Here is a 25,376-nt window from a genome sequence, read left to right on the forward strand (position 1 = left end):
GGGAGCTCTCCGGGGTGCTGAAAGGGCGGGGGCGCGGGCTCCGGTAGGCGCCCCTAGCTGGCGCTGGCAAAGGCAGGCTGCCGAGCTGGGGGAGGACAGGGGAGGGCCCGGGGTGGCCCAGGGCAGGGCTCACTGCTTCTCTGGTTCTCATTGGCTGCTGGTGCACGCACGTCATCCAGACTGGTGCTCTCCTCCCGCCCCCGGGGGAATTGGAGCTGAGGAGGAGCTGAAAATGCAGATTTAGCATCAAGCACAGACATACACTCGCTCTTTTCTCTCAGATACACACAGCTCCTCACATTAGCACCTCTGCCAGCGAGTCGGGCCGCCTGACTACACAGCTTCCCTGCCAGCCAGAAGCTAGAGATCGTACCTTAATTTGCGGCTTTCCAAGCCCCCGATCAGTCTCTTTCTCCACACAAAGATTCCTTTAAAAAAACAAACAAACAAACAAACAAAAACTACATATATATTTCTTATTTGCACCTTTCTCCTGGGTCCCCTGCTCCGCCAGCCTGCGCGCCTCCTAGCACCACTTTTCACTCCTAAAGAAAGATGAAAGGTGTCTGTGCCTCCCAGTGGAAGGCGGCCGCGGGGCTTCTCTTCTGTGTCGTGGTTTTTGCATCGGCCGAGAGACCGGTCTTCACGAATAATTTTCTCGTGGAGTTGCATAAAGGAGGAGATGAAGAAGCTCGCCAAGTTGCAGCAGAGCACGGCTTTGGAGTCCGGAAGGTAAGACCTCCCTTGCATTTCTTTCTCTTGTTGTTTCAAAAAACGGGGACACAGTCCTGCGCAATCTCATTGCAGAATTTGCAAGTTTTTCCTCTCTTTCTCTTGCGATGCAGGCATTCTGCCACCGGCTCTTTAACTCGATATTGCCTCCAGGGATCTATCCCATGTTATGTAATTAAAACGTCCTTCGAGTGTACTAGTAAGGTCATAAAAAATAATGTATTGTTCTTTGGCGAAAATAGGGTAACACCTTTCAAGCCATGCCCTGTGCCCGGGCTGCTGTCCGAGGTACCAAGTTCTCAAGGCTGCTCGGGGATGGAGGGATGAGATGCTAAACATTTGGGCTTGCTAGGGAGGTATCTATTTCCAGCTCCCAGCTCCAGAGAAAAAGAGTAGTTTCTGACAAACAGGGCTAGAAGCTTGGGCATTGCGATTTATCTCCGTGCTTTGCAGACCCCGCGCCAGGAGGACTTCCCTCCCGGTGATGACTTCGGCCCCTGCTTTTCCCATGGAAAGCAGCTCCCGGGCTGCAGGAGACTTGGAAACCTTAAGAGGTTTTGCTTTCCAAAATTAGGGCGGAACTTCTCCCGCTTGCCCCAGCCCACCCCAGAAGCTTACTCCTTGTTAGCTCTCAAGTTCAGCGCAGAGCTGCAGGAACTAGAAAGATGGATTCGGATTGGGGGAGCTCTGCAAGGAGAAGTCCAGGTGGCTCTCCTGGTATGTGGGCGGCCAGCTTGGCTTTCCCTGGAGGACGCGGGGATCCCCACTCCAAGAAGTTGGCAAAGTGCAGCCACTTGGGCACCAGGATGAGCATGCTTGCTGTCTGGAACGCCTGGGGACTCCTCTGGAGAGTCCGAGGTTCCCATTCTGGGAGGGCAACGGGGAGGAGAGTGCTAGGTGGGGGCTGCAGGTGACCTACTCACTCTTCCTGAGAAATGTCCAGGCAGGGATCTCATCTGTCCTTAAGGAACCTGACAGGAGGTGGGGTACAGTGAGGGTGCAAGGAGAAACCGGGGCGAAGGGAAACGTGGAGGATGTAGGATGTATTTTGGCAACCAGAGAGCCAAATCTGTGGGATTCTGTCAGGGTCCCCATCTCCTCCTTCCCTCTGATCCCAGGAGAGACTTGTGAAGAGGAGCGGGTGGGAGCTTCTGTGGCTGCTTTTGCCTCAAGAGCAGCGCGAACTGGAACTCCTAGCGGTCCCTCAGTCCCGACTTTCCACGCCTCCTGCCTTCCTCCCAGCCTCCTGAGGGTTCCTCCTGCACTTGCTGCGGGCTCTCCCACCTCGCTGGGACCAAAGAGGGTTAGACAGCGTGTTTGTCAGAGGTCTAGGCGGAGGCGCCGGACAGCCGTGGCGCGTGGGCGGGTCTTGCAGAGGGAACTTGTTGCTCAGGGGATGTGATGCGTAGGTGGAGCTGGGGAGAGATAGTGGTCCCCAGGGGAGGGAGCGGTCCGCCCGCCCTCCCGCTGAGGTTCTGGCCCAGGGCCTGTGGGATGTTTCAAGAATGTCGCTAACAAAACAAGCAAGCAGACCCTCTTCTTCCTTCCCGCCTTCCTGACCCAACTTGGCAAGATACATGATCCAGGAGCCATAAATACAACAGTAATTATTATTAGCTGATGGTTATAGGGCATCTTTATGTGCCGGAGTTTTTTTTACATTCTTATTTACTAATTCTCAACAACTCTTAGGAAAACTACTATTATGACGAAGCCTATGGTACTGATAAGGAAATGGACTAAATAAGACCAGAGATTAAAAAAAACAACCGTGGATTTAAAGCCGGATCTTTCAGAGGTGAACTCGTGCTCTTTAAACCTAGTTCATACCAAACCAAGCTCAGGGCTCTGCGGGTATGTGGGCTTTGGGGTATGCTGAAAAGGGATGTGGCATCCGGCTCCTTAGCTGTTGACTGTGAAGGACTGCATCAGATGCAGAAATAGCCTTACTCTCTCCCCCTACCCTGCACCATTTCACAGTGTGAGCAGACATTGCTATCTCCTCTTTTGAAAATATGCCCCTGGGATCTGATCTTAGAAACTTAATCAAAACTACGTGTAGCTGACATTAATAATGTTAACTTATTAATTGTCCAAAAGGTTACTTTTTGTGTGTGTGTATAGAGGCAAATGACTTCATGAGGGATTACAGTTTTGATGATGGAATTTGAGCAAGAAGGTTTAGAGACAATCTCAACATAAATGAGTCTGGGTCATGTCAATACACTTACCTTAAAATCTCAGGGAACTGGTACATTGGGTGAAATCAGATACCTAAGTCTCTTTCTACCCTGGTCTTTGTTGGAGAAGAGCCTGCCTGTTTTACAGCACTACTTCAAACCCGCAATTGCTATCTAGGAGAAATGGGCCTTGCCATCTCTTTCCTCACCTCTCCCTAACTCCTTAGAAATAGGATCGCTTATCCAAATGATTTTTGCTCTGATTCATATTTAAGTAAAAGTAAGTCAATAGCAAGATACTTCTGTCTGATGAATCTTTGCAGGATGCTACACCTGTCTAGAATAAACATTCTCTCCCCCCCCCCACCCCCCTTGCCCCCCCCCCCACACACACACACACAGACTTGGATCCATGTCCCACTCATCCTTCCAGACTGAGTTCCAGACCTTCCCTGATGCCATGGATTACAATGAGCTTTCCCTTTCCCAAATTCCTGTGGGCCAAAAGGAAAGCCTAGATGACATATATTACTTCTCTTCTAGACATTTCTCTTCTAGAAAATTGTTGTAAGTATTGCCTTTCCACTTGAAAGGTAAATATTCAGGAATATCTTCTGTATTTCTGTTTTTGTCACCATTGTCAGTATATTACTGGGCTTGCCAGCCTTAGTTGTGTTTATTACTCTAGGTTTCCTAAACACTGTGCTGTCTTGTTTTCATCCTGCTGAACTGTACTTTTGTCATTTGTTATTCATTTTTTAATTTAAAAGCCCAATACCGCCTTCTCTTTTCTTTCTCTAATGCTTAGTACACTTACCAACTGCCGCATCTTCTTGGAGACCCGGGGTCACATGGCAGAGATTCTCAGTAATTATTTTTTCATCCAAAGAGAGGCCAGCTGTGCAGACTAGAGGAAACTGCTATTTTACTAACTTACATCACTTAACCTCACAAACCTCTGAAGTAGAAATTATTGGCATCAACCCTAATTCTCAGATGAAAACATCAAGTTTCAGGAAGTTAAATAACTGCTCATATCTGAAAATTGAGAAAATAAAAGCCAGATTTTAAAACCAAGTTTCCTCTACCAAAAATAATTTTGTTTTCCTATGATGCTGTCTTCAGGAAGTCTTTCCTGACTCCCAAGAGCTCTGCCTTTGGGGTACTACCTTTAGAGTCCTGTTATTTTTTCCTTTTCTTTTTTTCTTTTTATTTCTTTATCTAACTAGTAGCCTGGTGCACGAAATCTGTGCACATTAAAAGGGAATTAATTAGAGGAAATATTTTAATATTTCTATTTGACCTTTCTCCATAATAGAAGTGTTAGACGTGAAAGAAAATTAGTAAACTGTATATGAAAATCTCCCTCCTGTCAGAGTCTGGACCTAGAGTCAAGTCCCCGCCCACCACCTGCACATGCTTCAAAAATGCAGGAGACCCAAACCCAGCCTGCCCTACCCCCATCAAGTCCCTCCAGGTAAGGGGGTTCAGCCTCAGGTCCCTGGGCCTGGCTCCTGGGTGGGGTGTGCGGCCTCATGTCTCCTGGTTCAGGGTCTGGGGGAGGAGGTGTTGCCTGAGGTCCCCCATCAAGCCTAGCTGAGCTGGAGGTTCAGCCTGAGGTCCCTTGACCCCATCAGGCTGCCATGCAGTCTCAGGTCCCTGCTGTTCGGATGTGATGTTACAGTGTCTCAGCTAATTTGCATATTCCTCTATTATATATTTAGCATTAACATACAAAGTGGGACAGTTATTCATGTGGAAAATAATAAAGTAATTAATAAATAATAGTACAAGAATAAAATCTGTGTTTTGTGTATTCACAACTACTTTTGCCCCATCCTGTACAAACCTATGTCATTAAATGATGTGTATGACTATGCATTTCTTTAGGTATATCATACATCTTCCAAGAGAAGAAACAATACACAATGTGTTTTTATAGTTTTTATATTTAGTACAGTGGCCTATATATGAGCTATTCAATGAATAGTTTTATGCTATTATAAAATTTCCTCTGTGGATATTGTGGTGAAACCATGTAAGGTTTTCTGTTGGGGACATTTCTAAGAATAGAAATGTTGAGTCAACATTTCTATTCTTAAAAATACATTCCACATTATGAAACTGTATACATTCCACTTTGTAAGACTGTATCAGTTTTCAATTGCTGTGGAACAAATAACTACAAATGTAGTGACTTAAAACCACACAAACCTGTTATTTCATAGTTTTTATAGATAAGGAGTCTGGGACTTCTGTTGAAAACCACAGTCTTCCGAAACCGGTTTGGCTCAGTGGATAGAACTTAGGTCTGCAGATTGAAAGGTCCCAGATTTGATTCCGGTTGTGGGCACATCCCCAGTGGGTGTGTGTGCAAGAGGCAACTGATGGATGATTCTCTCTCTATACCCACTTTATCAGAGTTTTTATCATAAATAGATGACAAATTTTATCCAAGTCATTTTTCTACATCTAGTAAGGTGATCTTATAATTTTTATTCTTTGTTTAATTAGTGTGATGTTGATTGATTTACAGATATTGAACCATCTTTGCATTCTTGGGAGTAATGCCACTTGACCATGGTATATGAGCCTTTTAATGTATTGTTGACTTTGGTTTCTTTATATTTTGTTGAAAATATTTACATCATTATTCAACAGGAATATTGTCCTGTAACTTTTTAAAATTCATTTATTTTGCCAAAACCAATTTGGCTCAGTGGTAGAGCATCGGTCTGTGGACTGAAAGGTCCCAGGTTCGATTCCGGTCAGGGGCATGTACGTTGGTTGCGGGCACATTCCCGGTAGGGGGTGTGCAAGAGGCAGTTGATCGATGTTTCTCATCAACGTTTCTAGCTCTCTCTCTCCATTCCTCTCTGTAAAAAATCAATTAAATATATATTTAAAATTCATTTATTTTGTTAGTGTCTGGTTTTGGTATTAGAGCAATACTGGCCTCCTAGAATGCCTTTGGAAGTGTTCTTTCCTTCTCAAATTATTGGTGTGGTTTGAAAGGGATAGATATTAATATTTCTTTAAATGTTTGAAAATATTCATCTATGAAGCCTGGACTTGTTGTTGGAAGGTGTGTTTATTTATTTATTATTAGTGATTTAATTTTGCTACCAGTAATTGGTCTGTTCATTTTTTCTGTTTCTTCCTGGTTCAGTATTGGAAGATTGTGTGTTTCTAGAAATGTATCGATTTTTTTCTTGTTTGCCAATTTTGTTGGCATAAAATTGTATGTTGTATCTTATGATCCTTTGTATTTCTGTGGTGTTGGTTGTAACTCCTCTTTCATTTCTATTCTATTTATTTAAGCCTTCTCTTTTTATTCATGGTAAATCTGGCTAAAGTTTTGTCAATTTTGTTAATCTTTTCAAAGAATTAGTTTCATTGACCTTTCCTTTTTTGTGTGTGTTTTGTTGTTGGTGGTGGTGGTGGTGGTTTTGTGTGTTTTGGTGGGCCTGTATTTCATTTATCTCTACTCTTATCTTTATTATTTTCTTATTTTTTATTAACTTTGGGCTTTGTTGTTTTCCCCAGTTCCTTTAGGTATAAAGTTAGATTGTTTATTTAGAATGTTTCTTGTTTCTTGTGGTGATCCTATGTTGCTATAAACTTTCCTTTTATAATTGCGTTTGTTGCGTCCCTTAGATTTAGGAGAGTTGTATTTACATTTTCATTTGTTTCAATGTTCTCTCTGATTTCTTTGCTGATGCATTGGTTGTTTAATAGTATGTTGTTTAGTTGTTATATGTTTATGTTTTTAAAGTTTTATTTTCATAGTTGATTTCTAATTTCATACTTTTGTAATCAGAAAAGAAGCTGATGTGACTTCACACTTCTTAAACTTATTAAAACTTGTTTTGTGGCCTAAAATGCAACCTATGCTAGAGAATGTTTCATGTGCACTTGAAAAGAATATGCATACTACAGTTTTTAGATGAAATATTTTATATATATTTGTTAAGGGCATTGATATAATGTCTATTTAAGACCATTTCTCCCTTATTAATTTCCTGGCTAAATGATATTCATTTATGTATTTTGGATATCAAAGTCCCCCACTATTATTGTATTACTGATGATTTCTACTTTTATGTCCAATAATATTTGCTTTACATATTTAGATGATCTTATTTTGGATGCATAAATATTATATCCTTCTTGGGTTGGCCCTTTATCATTATGTAATGCTCTTCTTTGTCTCTATTTATAGTTTTTATTTTCATCTATTTCATCTGATTTTATATTGCTGTTTCTACTTCTTTTCATTTTTATTGGCATGAAATACCTTTTGCCATTATTTCACTGTCAGTTTATGATGTCTTTCAATCCCCTGTTTTTTTATTGATTTGAGAGAAAGACGAGAGAGAGAGAGAGAGAGAGAGAGAGAGAGAGAGAGAGAGAGAGAGAGAGAGGATTGTCAACCTATCTCTGCATTCCTTGTTTGGCTCTTGTATGTGCCCTGACTAGGGACAGAACCTGCAACCTTGGTATATCTGAAAGACATTATAATCAATTGAACTACCCAACCAGGGCCCTGTGTGCTCTTTAATTAAATTTACTGAGGTGACATTGGTTAATAAAGTTATATAGATTTACAGTGTATAATTCTATGATTCATAATCTGTATATTGCATTGTATGCCCACCTCCCAAAGTTAAAAGTTCTGTCACCATTTATTTGACCTCCTTTACTCTTAACTACCTCCAATCTGCTTCCCTCTGGAAACCACCATACTGTTTTGGTTTGTCTGTTTTTCTTGTTTGTACATTTGTTGCTTTCAATTTTATATCCCATATGAATGACATCATATGCTTCTTGACTTTTTCTGTCCCACTTTATCACTTAGCATAATATTGTTAAGATCCATCCAAATTGTTGCAAATGGAAATATTTTATTTTTTTCTTATATGCTACTTCTATATCCAATCATCTATCAAAGGACACCTTGGTTTTTTCCATATCTTGACCACCATGAAAAATGCTGCAATGAATTATAGGGGTGCATATATCTTTGCAAATAAATGTTTTCAAAACTTTCAGATAGCCCAGCTGGTGTGGCTAAGTAGTTGAGCATTGACCCATGAACAGTTCCATTCCTAGTCAGGGCACATGCCTGGGTTGTAGGCTTGACTGCCAGTTGGGAGAGTGCAGGAGGCAGTTACTCAATAATTCTCTCTCATCATTGATGTTTCTTTGCCTCTCTCCCTCTACCTTCCTCTCTATGAAATCAATTTTAAAAAATACATATATTTTTAATTTTTTTCAGGTAGAGTCCCTGAAAAAAAGGGTTGCTGGGAGTCATTTGGTAATTATATTCTTAATTTTTTTAGAAGCCTCTATACTTCTTCCCATAGTGGTTATACCAGTTTACATTTCCACCAGCAGTGAATGAAGCTTTCTGTTTCTCCACAAGCTCAAAGACCTAATAGATCAAAGACCTAAATATAAGGCTTGAAACAATAAATTACATACCTTGTTTCCCCGAAAATAAGACAGTATCTTATATTAAATTTTTCTCCCAAAGTTGTGCTAGGTCTTATTTTCAGAGGATGTTTTATTTTTGGAGAAACACGGGTAGAGGAAAACATAGCTACTAAACTTGTGGACCTTGGTCTTAAAGAGGATTTTATGAATTTGACTCCAAAGACAAGAAAAGTAAAATAAAAAAATAAATGAATGCAACTATATCAAACTAAAGAACTCTGCACAGCTAAAGAAAACACCAACAAAACAAAAAGGCAACCAACTGAATGGAAGATGATATTTGCAAACATCAGCTCTGACAAGGTGTTAATATCCAAAATATGTGAAGAACTCATACAACTCAAAACCAAATAAACAATCCAATTTATAAATGGACAGAGGATCTGAACAGAAACTTCTCTCAAGAAGACATGCAAATCCTGACTGGTTTGACTCAGTGGATAGAGCATCAGCCTGTGGACTGAAAGGTCCCAGGTTTGATTCTGGTCAAGGGCATGTATTATACCTTGGTTGTGGGCACACCCCCAGTAGGGGGTGTGCAAGAGGCAGCTGATCGATGATTCTCTCTCATCGATGTTTCTGACTCTCTGTCACTCTCCCTTCCTCTTGGTAAAATATCAATAAAATATGTTAAAAGAAAGAAGACATACAAATAACCCATAGGTATATGAAAAGATGCTAACTTCACTAGTTATATTAAGGAAATGAAATCAAAACTATAATAAGATACCACCTCACACCTGTTAGAATTGTATTATCAATAACACCCTATGTTTTTGATTGAATGACTTAGTACCCTTACATTTAAAGTAGTTATTTATAGGTATGTATTTATTATCATTCTAGTGAAAATTTTTGGTTTATTTTGTAGCTCTTCTCTATTCCTTTCTTTTTCCTTTAATTTCTTACCTTGTGGTTTGTTGGGGATTTTTCTTTTTTATGTCTGGGTTTCTTTCTCTTCATTTTTTTAAATGTATTTCTTATAGGTTTTTGGTATTTACCATGAGGTTCATATTCTATATAATAAAAGGGTAATATGCAAATTGACAGAATGGTAGAATGACCAGTCGCTATGACTCACACTGACCACCATGGGGCAGATACTCAATGTAGGAGCTGCCCCCTGGTGGTCAGTGTGTTCCCACAGGGGGAGCACCAGTTAGCCACAAGCTGGGCTGATGCCTGGCAAGCCTCTACCACCTCCATGGCAGTGCTAAGGATGTCTGACTGTAGCTTAGGCCTGCTCCTGACAGAGAACAGGCCTAAGCCGTCAATCAGACATCTCTTGTGGGCTCCCAGACTGTTAAGGGGCACAGGCCAGGCTGAGAGACCCCATCCACCAAGTACACAAATGTCATGCACCAGGCCTCTAGTATATCTATAACTATATACCTATATACCTATATACCTATATACCTATATACCTATATATCTATATATAGATATATAACCTATATATACATATATAATCAATATATCTATATAGATATAGATATAGATATAGATATAGATATAGATATAGATATAGATATAGATATATACATCTATATCTATCTATATACCTGTATAGCAGCCTATTTTAGGATTATTTGCATTTAAATCCAAATGCATTCTAACATACTTCATTTTTACTTCTATCTCCAAAAATTGATGTTATATTAAAGATCTTTTGTTTTGTGTGGTAACTACTTATTGTAATTACAGTTGTCTTTGCTATTTTTGTCTTTTAGCTTTCATGCAGCTTTTCAGTTGGCTTATTCACCGTCTTTGCTATTTATTTGAGCTTATCAGTGAGAATTTTTTTTTTCTTTCATATATTCTTGTTTCTGGTTAAGGCCTTTTTTATTCATCTTAAAGACCCTTTAACATTTTTTGTAAAGCCAGTTTATTGGTGAGAAACTCCTTTAGTGTTTGCTTGTCTAGAAAATTTCTCCTTTGATTCTGAATGATAATCTTGCCAAGTAGAGTATCTAGGTTGTAGGTTCATTCTTTTCAGCATCTTAAATAAATCCTATCATTCTTCTCTGGCCTGCAAAGTTTTTGCTGAGAAATCTATCATAGCATTATGTGGTTTCCTTTTATGTGACTAGCTGTTTTTCTTTTGCTTCTATCAATATTCTCTCTTTAACTTAAAATTTTGCCTTTTTAATTGTAGTATGTTTTAGTGTGGATCTCTTTTGGTTCATTTTATTTGGTACTGTGCTTACTGGACCCAGATGTTTGTTTTCTTTCCCTGGTTATGAAAGTTTTCAGCTATTATTCCTTTAAATAATTTTATGCTATTTCTCTCTCTCTCTCTCTCTCTCTCTCTCTCTCTCTCTCTCTCTCTCTCTCTCTTTCTCTCTCTCTCTCTCTCTTCTGGGACACCTATTATGCAATTCATACTACTTTCAATGTTTCCCATAGGTCTCTAAAACTATTCGTGTTTCTTTAAATTATTTTTCTCAGATTGCTGACCCATTTATATGTATCATCTAATTTGATATTGATTCCCTCTAGTGTATTCTTAATTTCAGTTATTGTATTAGTTATCTCTGATTGGTTCTTTTTATATTTTACTTTATTAAAGTGTTCATTGTGTTATATTTTTCTGCCAAGATGACCATTCTTATGACCATAACTTTGAACTATTTACCACACAAATTACTTATCTCCATTTCATTAGGATTTTCCTAGGATTTTATCTTGTTCTTTCATTTGGGACATATTCCATTGTCTCTTTTTTTTCTTTCAGTGTTAATTTCTATGAGTTAAATGGAAAGAGCTACCTTTTCCACTCTTGAAGGAATGGCCTTGTGGATGAGCAACTTGTATGTAGGCTGTCCATTCTGGGTGCTTTGGCAGGCCTGCTGGGTCTGGAGTAAGTGCATATGTCACTGGGTTGTCATGGCAGGACAACTGACTAGAGCTATGGGTATTGGATGATGTTTCCTGGCACTGGGGGTAGCTTATTGGGCCAATTGGCTGGATCTAAGATGGGCCTGAATGGAAGGTGCCCTGGAGGGCCAGCTGGCTCCAGAAGGTCCTGGAGTGAGATTAGGAAGCCTGAGGCTCATGCCATCAGAGCCATCCTGGTAGGCAATCTGGCTGGAGTTAGAGAGAGTGCACCAGCTGAGTTGGTTCAGGGCACACTGTGGTGGCCACAATTAGAGTACTTAGACTGTGCTTCTGTCCATACAATCTTGGACTGGCTAGAGTACTTGATTTATCCTGTGCTTTCTAGGTGGAGGAGAAATATAAACAATGGCATTCATGATGCCTCCAATCCCAGAAAGTTCCTCTCATTCCCCATTCATTTGACAGATGCTTTAGGGTTAGTAAATGGATTTTCTTTATGTATAGTCTCTGTGCTCTTTAAATAGTTGTTTTTCACTGTGCTATAGGTCAGGCAAGTCTGTGTATAAACCCTTCATTAAAATCCTTTATTATTTCAAGTCACCTTGTCAGGTGTATTCTGGCAGTTACAGTGTCTTCTCCCCTTCTCTGTGTGGTCCCTTTCTCATTTCTTATGCAGAAACTATTCAATAAGCTTTCAGCTCCTCCGGAGGAATTGCTATTTGGTATGCCTATGAGAAAAGATGAATTCCGGTCTCCCTTTGCTACTATCTTAGACCCCTCCAACCTATTCTTACCTTTTAATGATATTTTAATATCCCAACAATATTGAATATAGATTATATAATTTTAATCTCACTTAATTATTCAGTCATTATAATCTTCAAAATAAGATTTCTCTAGCTGTAATCCCCCAAACTCTGCCCCATAGATCTAGCATGGTTTAGACAAAGGTACGGGGTAGAAGGAAAGATATAGATTTGATGCTAAGTATTTACAAAAGGATTCCTACATAAGAAGTTCTTGAAGAACAGTTTTTCTAGAACTATAAGATCTAATGCCACATTTCCAACCTGCCTTTCAGATGCATATGACCATATGATAATTCTAGTCAATGCAAAGAGAGAAGTGATTAGCACTTCTTCAATGCTTGATACATAAAAGCTGCCCATAGATTGATTATCCATATTTTTTTTTCTCTTCTGAGGTTTGATATGATTGAGAACAGTAAATTTGCAGCCAAATGTCAAACATGGCAGAGTTTTAAGATGAAAGGACCTCAGCTCTCTGATTGCTGACTTAGAAGATCTTACATGAATAAGAACTTGAACCACCATATTATTAAGGCCCTGAAAATTGGGTCTTTATCTTTGGAACAACCAATATTACCCAAACCAATATACTTTCAATAAATATCCCTTTGCTTAAGTGACTGGAGTGCTGCTTCAAATCCATAACCCAATCAAGCCAAATCACAACAATAATCTTTTAGATACTTATGAGAGCTTGTATATTTTTATCTCACAATATCAACCACCATCTCATGTCTCGGTGATTTGTCTTCTTTAGGAAGAACATAAAATCCATTTAATACTCTGTCCCTCTCATTGACAATCAATATGCCTTACTCAAAATAGGTACTCACTCTTTGCTTCTTGATTAATAAATGCACTTAGATCACAAGATGTTGGTTTGGCTACCAGCTAATAGAGAAAGCACTTGAAGCACTGGTTTTTAAGAAACTACTCCTGAAGCATTTGTTTGTTTGTTTGTTTGTTTGTTTGTTTATTAGATGCAATTTAAGTAGGAAATAGAGTTGGTAACAACCAGCAAATTAGTATCAGTGTTCCCTAAAATTCTCAACTTGGAAATTATCAGTAGTAGACTAGATGAGCTCTTTGAGCAGACAAAATTAAGACTGCAGTTAAACCTTGATTAAAATACAAAAGAAGTGAAAAATTGTATCTTTTCTTCTCAAGTGAATGAATATATCTAGAAATCAAGTTCTATTTTAAAAGGTCTTATTAGCTGCCAATCATAATGTTATAGTACCTCAAGGAGTGATGCTATAGTTAAGCCTTCAATAATTAAACTAGGGTTGGCAAAGTAGTTTTATAGTGAGAGTCCATGAAAAACGGAGTTTAGTCTTGTAGTATTACTTACTTACTATAGGCCCAGTGCACGAATTTGTGCATGGATAGAGTCCCTTGGCCTGGCTGGTGATGAGGGCTGATTAGGCTGGCCAGCTGGCGAGACGAGGATGAGGGGCAGAGGAGGACTATGGGAGGTTGGCTGTGGGAGTTCACTGACTACCAGGGGACAGCTCCTGCATTGAGCATCTGTCCCCTAGTGGTCAGTGCACTTCATAGCAACCAGTCAACCTGTTGTTCAATCGTTTGGTCACTTGGGATTTTATATATTATATAGATTTGTTTGTTTGTTTGTTTATTATTGTATTGTCTATTATTGTTAGCCTACTTCTGCCCATATATATATATATATATATATATATATATATATATAGAGAGAGAGAGAGAGAGAGAGAGAGAGAGAGAGAGAGAACTGCTCAAAGCAGTCGGGTTTTAAAAATAAAGCATAGCACTTGAAGGTCAAACATTTTCTTCTCAAGTGACTTCATTTTACATTTGAGCTCAGATACCTCATTTCAAAAAACAACAAAACAAACAAAACCCGTATTAAATTTGCAGATTATTATTTGAGTCAAGTTTGACTTTCTTTATTAAGATGTACGTTTTATAACTGAAGTCCATTACTAACTGACTAAAGTCCAATAATTACTAGTGAACCAAGAAAATACATCTCAATTAGCACTTCTATCCTAAATGTAAGTTTTGCATATTACAGGATGGCTTCTACATGAGGTATATGTAAAAAAAGCAATAAACTCTCTTGATAAATAAGACCCTAAAGTTAATTTGACCATGACTTTTTGGATAATGTAGTTAAGTGCCAATAACTCTAATGAAAATAAATGAATATAACAAACTCTTTGGTTGAAAGTTAAACATCGACACAAACCTAATTTTCTGACATAGAATGAAATAGTCTTAAGAATGTTACATAATGTTAGTTGTGTCTCCATTAGAAAGTTGACAAGTATATGAAGAAAACTATAGGATCTAGGGTTGCACTTTTTTTTTTTTAATAACTTTAACTTTATTTATAATTGATTCCCATAAACATACAATTCTCCCAGGTTTTCCTAAATAGATTTACTTAATGCTCACCTTATATCAAGGTAGAGAGTTTAAAGAAAGGTGAGAGATGTATAAACCCATTTATTGGGGGAAATAAAGAGCATGAAAACAATAACTTAGTTTTAAAACATTTGCAAAATGTTCTAATGTCATAAGAGGAAATATTGTAATTTCAACCTCCAATACCTGAGTTTCACTGTCCCAAATTTTTAATACAAACTGAGAAAAATAACGTTGTCTTGCTTTTTATGTAAACATAGTGCCTGGCAAAACTAAACCTCCAATAAATATTGTTGAATTAATTATCTAATTTGTGTTGGTATGAGATTTATCAGACAATTGAGCATCTTTCCTTTTGAGATTTAAACAAACAAGCAAATACATGAATTTGGGGTATGGAAAATATCTCAATGTATTAAGAAAAAATACTCAAGTAAAATAAAATATCCTGAAATAAGTTAAAAAATCTCTAATCACATGAAAAACATGTTAACTTTTTTTAAATTGCATATTATCATTATTTTTGTAAATGTTAAGTAACACAAAAAGAAGAAAGTATTTTTTATTACCCCAAATCTCATTACTCAGAAATAACTATTAACAGCATTAAGTAAACTTTATTGCAGATATTTCTGTATGAATATATCCAAAGAGAAGAAATATTATTACATAAATTATTTTTACAGAGCTGAGGTTATATTATATACACTATTTTAGATTTTAAATTTTTTAATTTAACAGAAGAAATGGAAAGAAAACTGAAGAAATTGTCAAACATTATATAAATTGGTCACATAAACTGTATTTCCTATTAAATCTCCCATATATATATATATATATATATATATATATATATATATATTAATATTAGGAATTTATGCACAATATTTAGGAGTTTATGCTTATTTTATATATAAATGGTAAGATAATATATATCTTATTACATGTTTACTAAGTTATATATTTCAACTTTAGTTGTGCTTTGCAAAATGGTACAATTAGCATCTTAGCACTTCTTCTTCCCTTCCCCTATTTTCACATTCCAATTATTGTCAGGAATATCATTTTTTGTATCATGATATATAGAAATATTAACCTTCAACTTATAATCATAACAAATTTGTTTATATTCGTTATATTAAAATTGTTTTTAATTTCATCAGAAGTTCTTTTTCTAGAACTTTTTCAAACAATTCTATATTTCCATTCATCTCTTCATTAACTGGGTTTTATTGAAAAGTGAAGAGATTAGCCTAAGCATGAAAAGGGAACTCTTCCCTCTCTGAGAAAACAGAAAGAGGAATGGACAGATGAAGTTCAGTTTGTAAGTCAGAGTGAGGATATGGAGAGGCACAATTATTTTAAAAGTATAAGAGGCAAGATCAATACTTTGAATGGGAAAAGAGGTGATGGCATCAACACTGTAAGGGAGGTAAAATTTTGTACACTGTTTAATGGGAATGGGAGGGATTGTTGACAAAATACCAAAAGTGACATATGGACAGTACTGAGTGATCAAATATGAGAGATAAGATTTGTAGTAACACCACCAGAGTCACTTTTTTAAATAGCACACAAATGGGGGTGGTGAGCTGAAGAGAGAGAGAAATTTAATTTTTCAAAATTGGAATCTCAATAAAATAGAAGAGAGGGTAAATTGGAATTAATAATAAAAGAGCTAAAAGAGATAAAGCTATGGTTACTGAGTGGGTTGCTGAAGCTCAAGACTCCAATAATTGAGTATTTCCAGATAATGATAAAGTCCATAGAAGTGTGCTACCAAAGTCAAAAAGAGATGAAGGTGTTAAAAGGACTGAAAGTCGAATGCACAAGCATCCTTCCACATACACGTTAATCATGGAATGGCAATAGATAGCATTGCCAAGGAAGAGTGGTAAGAGAAAAAGGAATGGAGAAATTCTATGACAAAATCTTGAAGAACTTTGGACATGGAGGGAAAAAGAGCAACCAGGAGAGAAGACGAAACTTAGTCTGTTAAATATATGGATGGAGAATCAAGAGAGCGCAGGGTGGGAAAAGAGGGTTAGAAAAGAATGGGACTGGTCGTAAAGATGAAGACATTGTTTTAATACCCGTGTTAGTTTGGATCCCTAGGAGTAGTCCCTGGGACTAGGATTTGATTGCAAGTTGTTTATTTAAGGAGTGAGTCTAGAAAAAAAAAAACTGTTTGGAAGTGAGAAATTGAGACAGGAAAGAGAAGGCAGGGATTAGGAGTGCCTTGTAGAGCAAGTTGTCACTGTGGGTAAGAAGAGCTCGATTTCTGGGAAACTCTGAGCACTAGTATGAAACTCCTGGCCCAGAGTCATCTTGCCTGAGGAGTAGGGGAACTGAGATATTTATATGCCAATTTCAATCAGACATGATTGGTAGTTACTCTGAGGTCATGTTGACTTTCCAGCATTTTGACCTGGCATGTCCTTAAACAAACTACATTTGACTGATCAGAGAGAGCTCTCAGACAAAGAGATGCAGAGGCTGGCAGGCACTAAATGTGAAGGCCCAGAAGGATCTGAACAGGAAAGTGATCATGTTTGCTACAGGAAGGAAGCCAAATTGTGATGAAGCAGAGGCATCAAGTGTATACATTTCCTTTAAGAACTGTAATGGTAAAAGAAAGGCAAGGAGAAAAAAAAGTATTATGGTGATTTACATGTATGTGGTTTAATGATTTTTATAAATAATGGTTTCTAACCACTTGTCAGACCACTGGGAGATTGTTACTTCACCACAATATTGAAGCATACTTGGCTAATTATTCTGATTGCCTTATCCATAATCAATTCAATTTTTATAAATAATAACTGCAATTATGGAAAAAGAGCTTGTCAGAGGAGGGATGGTTTTGAGAATGAAATTAGTTTAACCCTTCATTTCATACTTGAGGAAAAGGAAATTAAATATGATGTTTATTCTTAACTATTTACAATGAGCATTTGAACCTGGTTGCTTATTGGCTGTGGTTCAGACAATGCACTGCTGGCATAACTGCACCAGCCTTCCAATCTGGATGGACTTGAGTGAGATTCTTATGAGTGATTAGCCGCATAAACCAACTTCATTTCAGGACATCATGGGCTGCTTTTCACCATTTTATTCTTAAAATTTCTATTAATTCCAGTTTTTCAAGCAAAACTACTCCTAAGTTTAAGTATTTCACACCAACTTTTTCAAACAGCCCAGTGGATTTATACTTGGTGAAAGAATAGGAATTTATATTTCTTGAAGATTCAATATGGCAGCAGAATAGGTGGAAGTTACATTCACTTTCTCCCAGGACCAAACCAGAATTACAACTAAATTACAGAACAATCAATCTGAATAACCAAATGAAGACTAGCTACCCTAGTCTTATAAACAAGGATTTATAGAAGTCGCACCAAGACTGGTAAGAAGAGTAAAGATGTGAAAAGGGCTGGCTCCACTCCCATATGCAGTTGAAAATCTGGAGGGTTATCTCAGCTGCAAAGGTTCCCCCTGAGAAGCAAGGGGGTCTCAGCCTTACTTCAGGCTCTCCAGCCTGGAGCACTGGAGCTGGAAGAGGACCCCACAAAACATCTGGCTGCAAATCAGCAGAGATTCCATCTGCTGGGGGAGATGGTAGTCTGCTAGAAATGTGGGCACCTTCTTAAAGATCCAAAGCACAAAATCTCATTAATGGCCACTCACTCTGGGCTCTGGTGGAGGGATGGTGGCTCAGTGGCCTGAAGTCATACAGGGAGAGACTGCATTGTGTGACTGTGGGGAGAGGGCTGAAGAGGTAGCCCTAAAGTTCCTATGCTGAGTTTCTCTCTCAAACCATGCACAGATGCCATCTTTCCTGGGTCCAGCAACATGAGCCTAGGGGATTGCATTAGCCCCATCTTCAGGGTCCCTGTGGTTCCACCCTGCCAAGCTTTCACCCTTACGATGAGACTGCTGGCTACAGCCAGCGTGGATTCATGGTGCAGACATTCTTGAAAGACTCTTGAGGATGTCCGGGCAAATCAGGGAGCAGCAGAGATGCAGAGAAAGAGAATGATTTATGTGGCTCTAGGGAGAGAGCCATTTTCCCCTCCCACACACACTGTTCCTTTACAAAGCCCTCCCTCCACACAGCCAAATCTTGGTCTGTTTTAACCGGATGAACCCTGCTAGCCTCCTTTTGATGACTCCCTAGACCTTGCCCCACCACAAAGGTTTGCAGATGCCAGCCAGGTGGTGGCTGGCTTTGATGTACAATGAGACTTTTGATGAGTGGCCTCAAACCCACCATGACACCACATTTGAATCTGTATCAACCTAGTGAGCATCATTTCTCTTCAAAGATAATGGAAATTTAAACACAAAGATATAGTTAGCATCCAAGATTCAGTTATTGTCAGTCCCTGCTGACTGTTTTCCTAGGGAAAGTCAGCCAAGAATGGGAGAACAAGGGCTTAAGATGTGGCAAGAAGAATGGGAAAAAAGCCACTGGTGATCCCCTCCAGTCTAAGAGCAGCACCATGTTTGGGGCTAAGGGCAGAATCACACTTAAGGGAATCTTGGAGGATTGTGTCTTTAATGAGACTTGGCATGAACCCAAACTTGAACTAAAGTCAGAAACAAATCATCCTGGCCATTCACTGGAAAAGAGGTAAGGACAAAAGAGACGATATGGGAGTTCAGAAACAATGACCAAAGAAAGAAATAGGAGTCACTGTCAAACAGGGAAAAGTACAGAAGCAGAAGAATATTCAATTCATTCAACAAACATGTGCTCAGTACCTTCAATAAGCAAGTAGAATGTTAGACACTAAGACATGAATTTGGGAACAGGTAGGCAACTGGGATTCAATCCCACTGATCTAAGAAAGGTTTCAAAATATTGAGAGATCAAGCCGCAATTTGCAAACACTCCTAAAATCTTTGCTTGTATCACATTTAAAAAGTCCAATTCACCAAAGCAAGCCATGCAGCTAACTAAGCTCAGAGTTAGTGTGGGAGGGAAATAACCAAGGGAATGAATACAGAGATCCATGAAAAAAAAAATGCAGATCATTACTGCAACACTGCATTACTGATACCCTCTGAGAGTTACAACATCTTTGAGCTGTCTCATCAAATGGTGGGGAAGTTGGAACATTTAACCACTAGCTCTGATTCTTCCTTAGTTGAGGGTCTGACCTGAAGGGCATTAAATCCTTTGCATTTCTGCCTGCCCCACGCAGATCATTCATACTTCTACAGTCAGAGAGCACCCTCAGGCAGAGGGATGCATGAAGATTTTGGCATATGTAGGAACTATCTACAGGTGACTTCCAGGGAAAGCCTGTGTCAGGTATCCTCTACTTGTCTCATTACCTGCTTATTATTTTAGACATAATACAAACCAGTTGTTTAGTTTTTAGGAGTAAACAATAGTGTGAATCCCACTGTGTTTAGTGCTACAACAGAAAAAAAAAAAAGAAAAATCATAGACAGCCCAAGCTGTTCCACATTGTTGTTCTCTTGGTCACAGGGAAGAGCGCCCCCTAGAATCACAGAAGAGAGTTGAATGTATTCATGGAGAACAAATGTGTATAGAGATGGTTTAGACATAGGAAAGGCAGTAGGCTTAGAGCCAGGGGTCCTGATTGCTAAATTAATGAATCCTATTCTCCCCTCTAACCTCCCTTCAAATAGCTAATAAACCACACCCCTTTCAAATAGCTAATTCCAGAGGAACAACCATTCATGCATTCACATTTTATTAACTAAGTTTTATTGGGCCCTATAGAGATGATGAGCACAATTACAATGATGGGTTCTGCAAATTGAAAAATGACATTCCTAAGTGTAAGTGCAAAGAAAAGCACATGATGAGTTTTCTGGGTCAGTTTATAAGACTTCACCTGATCTGATGTTGCCATCCCATTTTTGCAAATACCTATTTTATTAGTTGGAGTGTGAAAAACTCTCGGAACTAGTATCTGGTTCTATACACAAAGGACCTATCCGACAAGGCTAACCTTACAACATGCCCTGATAACTTGAGGCTAGGTAATATCCTCTGTCACATCTGGTTACTCAAAGAAGCAGCATCCTCATTCCACAAGCCTCCTGCTGACAGAGGCACTGAAGGAGCATACAAACAATTAGGCTCCTTTGCTGCATGAGCGGCATCTGTTCAGCGGAGCTGTCAAGCCTTCCACTCCTCTAGTGAAATCATATTTACTTTCTTAATCTAAATAATGTGGCTTGTTTGCCTTCTGTATGGAATTGTCTTGTGCTGTTTTCCCCTGATTGATTTTTATGAGATAGGATATCATTTTCTGTGTGCATCCATATGGTACTCTGCTATGAATAGAATGGCTTTATATTGAGTAGTATCAATTATTACATCCTTGTATAGTTTTGGAATTACTGTTTTTTTTCAAAATGTCTAGCTCTTTACCCCAATTTTCTTTACTGCCAACCCATGTGCCCCCAAAAAAATTAAATGAAAAAGAATGATGAAAATAAGTAGAAATAATCATTAAAATTAATTTTTCAAAAAAACACATAATCTATATTCCATTCCCAAGGTGTGATTCCCTGTTTGAATCTATTAAAATAGGATATATATATATATATATATATATATATATATATATATAACATATATATATATATATATATATATATATATATAGAGAGAGAGAGAGAGAGAGAGAGAGAGAGAGAGAATATTTATATAGGATATATATCCTATTTATTAAGACTGCTTCAAGAAATAATCTAGAGAGAGAGAGAGAAATAGAGAGAGAGAGACTATTTCTTGAAGCAGTTTTAAGTTTACAACAAACTTGAGAAGAACGTAGAGATTTCTCACATACACCTGCCTCCACTCCTGGGTATCCTCCCCCATTATCAACGTCATTCACTAGAATGGTACACTTTTTTACACATCATAACCCCACAAAATGTAGATTTTGCCTTCGGATTCACTCTTTGTGTTGTAAATTCTAATTTACAAAAATATGACATATACTCATATAATGTCACGTCCAAGTATTTTACTATTTCTCACATCTGTGCTCTGCAGTTCATTCTTCCCTCCCTCCACCCTCAGCAAACAATGATCTGTATAGAACGCCAGGTAGAATCATTTAGCATGCAGCCTTTTCAGATTGGCTTCTTTTGCTTAGTAATATGCATTTAAGTTTCATCCATGTCTTCATATGGCTTAATAGCTCATTTTATTTAGCACTAAATAATATTCCATTATCTGAATGTACCATAGTTGATTTATTCATTCCTCCGCTAAAGTACATCTTGGTTGCTTCAAATATGGAACATTATGAATAAAGCTTCTATAAACATACCTGGTCAGTTTTTTTTTTTTTTTTTGTGGACATGAGTTTTCAACTCCTGTGATTAAATACCAAGGAGTTCAACTGCTAGATCATATGATAATAGTATGTTCAGGTTTGTAAGAAACTGCCACCCTCTCTTCAAAGTGGCTTAACTATTTTATATTCCCACCAGCCGTGATACAGTTCCTGTTGTTCTACTTTCTCACCAGCATTTGGTGTTGGCAGTGTTCCAGATTTTGGCCATTTTGACATATCTCATTGTTGCTTTAATTTCCAGTTCCTGATGATATATGATGTGGACTATCTTTTCATATGCTTATTTGCCACTTCATTTGTAAGATGTCTGTTAAGGACTTTGGCCCATTTTAAAATTGGGTTTTCTGTTTCCCAATGAGATTTAAGAATTCTTTGTACATTTTAGATAACAGTCACTTATACTTCTTATGCAAATATTTTCTCCCAGTCTGTGGGCTTGTCATTTAAGTAATCCTCTTGATATTGTGTTTTATAGAGCAGAGGTTTTAAGTTGTAATGAAGTCCAGCTTATCAATGAATTCATTCATGGATTGTGTCTTTGGTATGGTATTTAAAAGGAATCACCATACCCACAGTTTTCTCCTATGTTACCTTGTGAAATTTTTATCATTTTGCACTTTATATTTAGGCCTATGGTTCATTTTGACTTTATTTTTGTGAAGAGTGTAAGGTCTGTGTCTAGATCATCATTTTGTAAAAAAACAAAACAAAAAAAACTACCTTTGCTCCATTGTTTTACCTCAGCTCTTCTGTCAAAGTTCAGTTCACTATATTTATATGGATCTATTTCTGGGTTCTCTGTTCTTTTTATTGGCCTATTAGTCTATTTTTTCACCAGCACCACATTGCCTTGATCACTGTAGCTTTTTAATATGTCTTAAAGTTGGGATTGCAATGAATCTATAAATTAATTTGAGACAAACTGACATCTTGACAATATCAAGTCTTCCTATCCATGAACACTGAATATTTCTTCATTGATATAGTTCTTTAATATCATTCTTCAGAGTTTTGTAGTTTTCCTCATATAGATCTCATATATACTTTTATTGGATTTATACATAAGTAAGTATTTTATTTTGAGATGGTGCTAATATAAATAGTATTTTATTTTTTATTTCAAATTTTACTTGTTCATTGTTGGTACAGGTGGTACTGTTACAGAAAACTGGAAAAGAACCAAGCAATACTTAGAAAGATGGAGTTACATTTATTAATTGGTCCAGAGGAAAATGTCTCTCAAATTCTGGGCCCCAACATGGAGGAACTTTCCCTATTTATGTTTTTACCTTTTTTGTCTTCCAAGTATGTTTTTATCTTCTTTGTCTCTATTTATATGTTTTTCCCTATATATATATATGTTTTTACCTTCTTTGTCTCTCGGCCCCCTTTGCAAGTTCTTAAAGAGCCCCTATATGCTGGGGCCTTGAGACCTCAACCAAAGGCCTGGCCTGGCACCAGCACTGATAATTTTGTCCAGGGAAGGTTTAATGGCCTCTCTGAAATGGGAATAGTCTTATTTTCCTTATTATTTAAGCAAGCAAACATTTACAGAAGCCAAATAGAAAGGTTAAAATTTCAAACAGCAGTTTTTATATAAGATGGATACTTCAATATTTTTGTTATTCAATCTCCTCATATTTGGATGCTCAGAAATATGTGAGCAAGCAGCACTGAATATACCTGCAACTGCCTGTGCCCAGTTATAGGAGTATTATTAGGTGAGTGAAATCAGAATGGTTAGTCTGAACTTATGCTAGTTGCATATAAAAAGCTGCATGTTGCATCAAGATATATACACCATTACATTTGTAATATTTCTCTCAAAATGCACACCTTCAATTTAATGCTGAGAAAATATTGAACATGACGACCTTTACAATATATTGTTTTTGAAAAACATTCCCAACTGAAAAACATTCTACAAAATAAGTGTCCTGTACTCTTCAAAAGTCTTAAGGTTATGAAAGACAAACATAAACTTTGAAGTCCTTACTGATTAAAAGGGAGATAACTATTAGAAGCAACATGTATTACTGTACTGAACTTTGGGCCACTTATTTTTTTTTTACTACAAGGACTTATTAAGAGAATTGGCAAAATGATGTCTATAGTTACAAAAGAGTATTATATTAATATTAGTCTTTTGATTTTGATACTTGTACTCCCTTATTCTTAGGAAACACAAACACTGTCTATAAGTATACTAATTCAGCAAAATTAATTCAGCAAAATTAAATATTTATTTAAAAAGTGAAAGAAAATTGCAATAAAATGTTAATGATTGGGAAGTCTGGGTTCAGCTCCTATGAGACCTTATTCTTTAAACTTCTCTGTGAGACTGAAATTATTTCAAAAATACAAAATTACCACAAATCAAGGATACAATGACTCAAAACTAATAGTTGAGTCTCTCCTTCTTATGAAACTGAGAGAAGTTAAACTTCCTCAACAGCCATGAGGTTTTATTTCACCCCTGTTTCTATAGAGCACTGTAACCTTGACCAAATTATTTAACTTTCTGGTCCTTGCTGTTTTTATCCACATCATACAGGCATCATTTAAGAAGGTATGGGCCTTTAGGACCTAGATAAGATCCATTCAAACCTCCCTCGCATCATATGCCCTGAAAAAATCTCAAGCCCTATCCAACATTCTTTTAAATTCTGAGGGCCAGTATGGATCCCTATTTCACTTCTGGATCCAGTTTTATGCTTCCAGTAAAATTTCCAAGTTAACAAAGTATGGCTTCATCCCACAAATATGATCTCTAGTCTTCACTGTCATAACTCATGTGTGAAATTCAGCCTCTGTTTCCCCTCACTAACCAAACCCTAATCACTCACTCAAGTCATTTGCAAGTGTAATGTATTTTACTGAAGATGTTAGGGGTACAGAGAAGAATTTATATTACAAAACACAAACTACTTTAAAGCAAGCAGGAAACATGCTTTGAGAAATCCTTTGGTCACCACTTCACCACTCAGGGCATGAGCAGTGGCCCCTTTGCTCCATGTCATGCCATGCCTCATACCTCTTACCTTCTCCTCTCCCTTTCTTTATCATACCTCGGATTGCCTTGGCAACCCCTTTTCTCATGGGTGAAGAAATTTTTCCCAGGAAGAGCATATCTTTTTGTATTGGAGGCACCCTTAGCCTTAGGGCTCTATCAACCACCATAGGATTCTCCAGATAATAACAGTTCCCTCCCCAACAAGGTGCCAGTTAAGATGTCACAATCTCCGTAAAGTGAGACATATTGCTGGATACTCTTGTAGGGCATTTCCAGTGTGAAAATGCTGAAATGCTATGATGTACACTTGCCTGTATTTTCTAAAATGTCACTTTTTAAGAGTACACAAAGCTCATTATAGAAAATACTACAGAAAGGTGAACAGATGACAAACTATCCTAAATTACACTACCTGTTATAAACATTTAGGTGTACATTAACTGAACATCCTCCCATGTGAGACCTTTACTTGCACATGCTATTTTGTTTTTTCAAAAACAATATATTGTAAAGGTCATTATGTGGCAACAAACAGAAATGCAGCAGCATCTTT

At 37.8% G+C, this 25,376-nt stretch overlaps 1 protein-coding gene across 1 annotated transcript in view; it reads left to right on the forward strand.

Moving 5' to 3' along the window:
* Window positions 1-221: 221 nt before the first annotated feature.
* The window catches only part of PCSK2 (proprotein convertase subtilisin/kexin type 2), a 235,000-nt gene continuing 209,845 nt past the window's right edge, over window positions 222-25,376 (forward strand). The window contains exon 1 of the mRNA XM_036418996.2: window positions 222-732. Coding sequence (XP_036274889.1) covers window positions 556-732 — 177 coding nt within the window. The 5' untranslated portion in view covers window positions 222-555. The remainder of the gene's footprint in view (window positions 733-25,376) is intronic.

Source organism: Pipistrellus kuhlii, unplaced genomic scaffold (genome assembly GCF_014108245.1).
Source record: "Pipistrellus kuhlii isolate mPipKuh1 unplaced genomic scaffold, mPipKuh1.p scaffold_m20_p_6, whole genome shotgun sequence".
NCBI lineage: Eukaryota > Metazoa > Chordata > Mammalia > Chiroptera > Vespertilionidae > Pipistrellus > Pipistrellus kuhlii.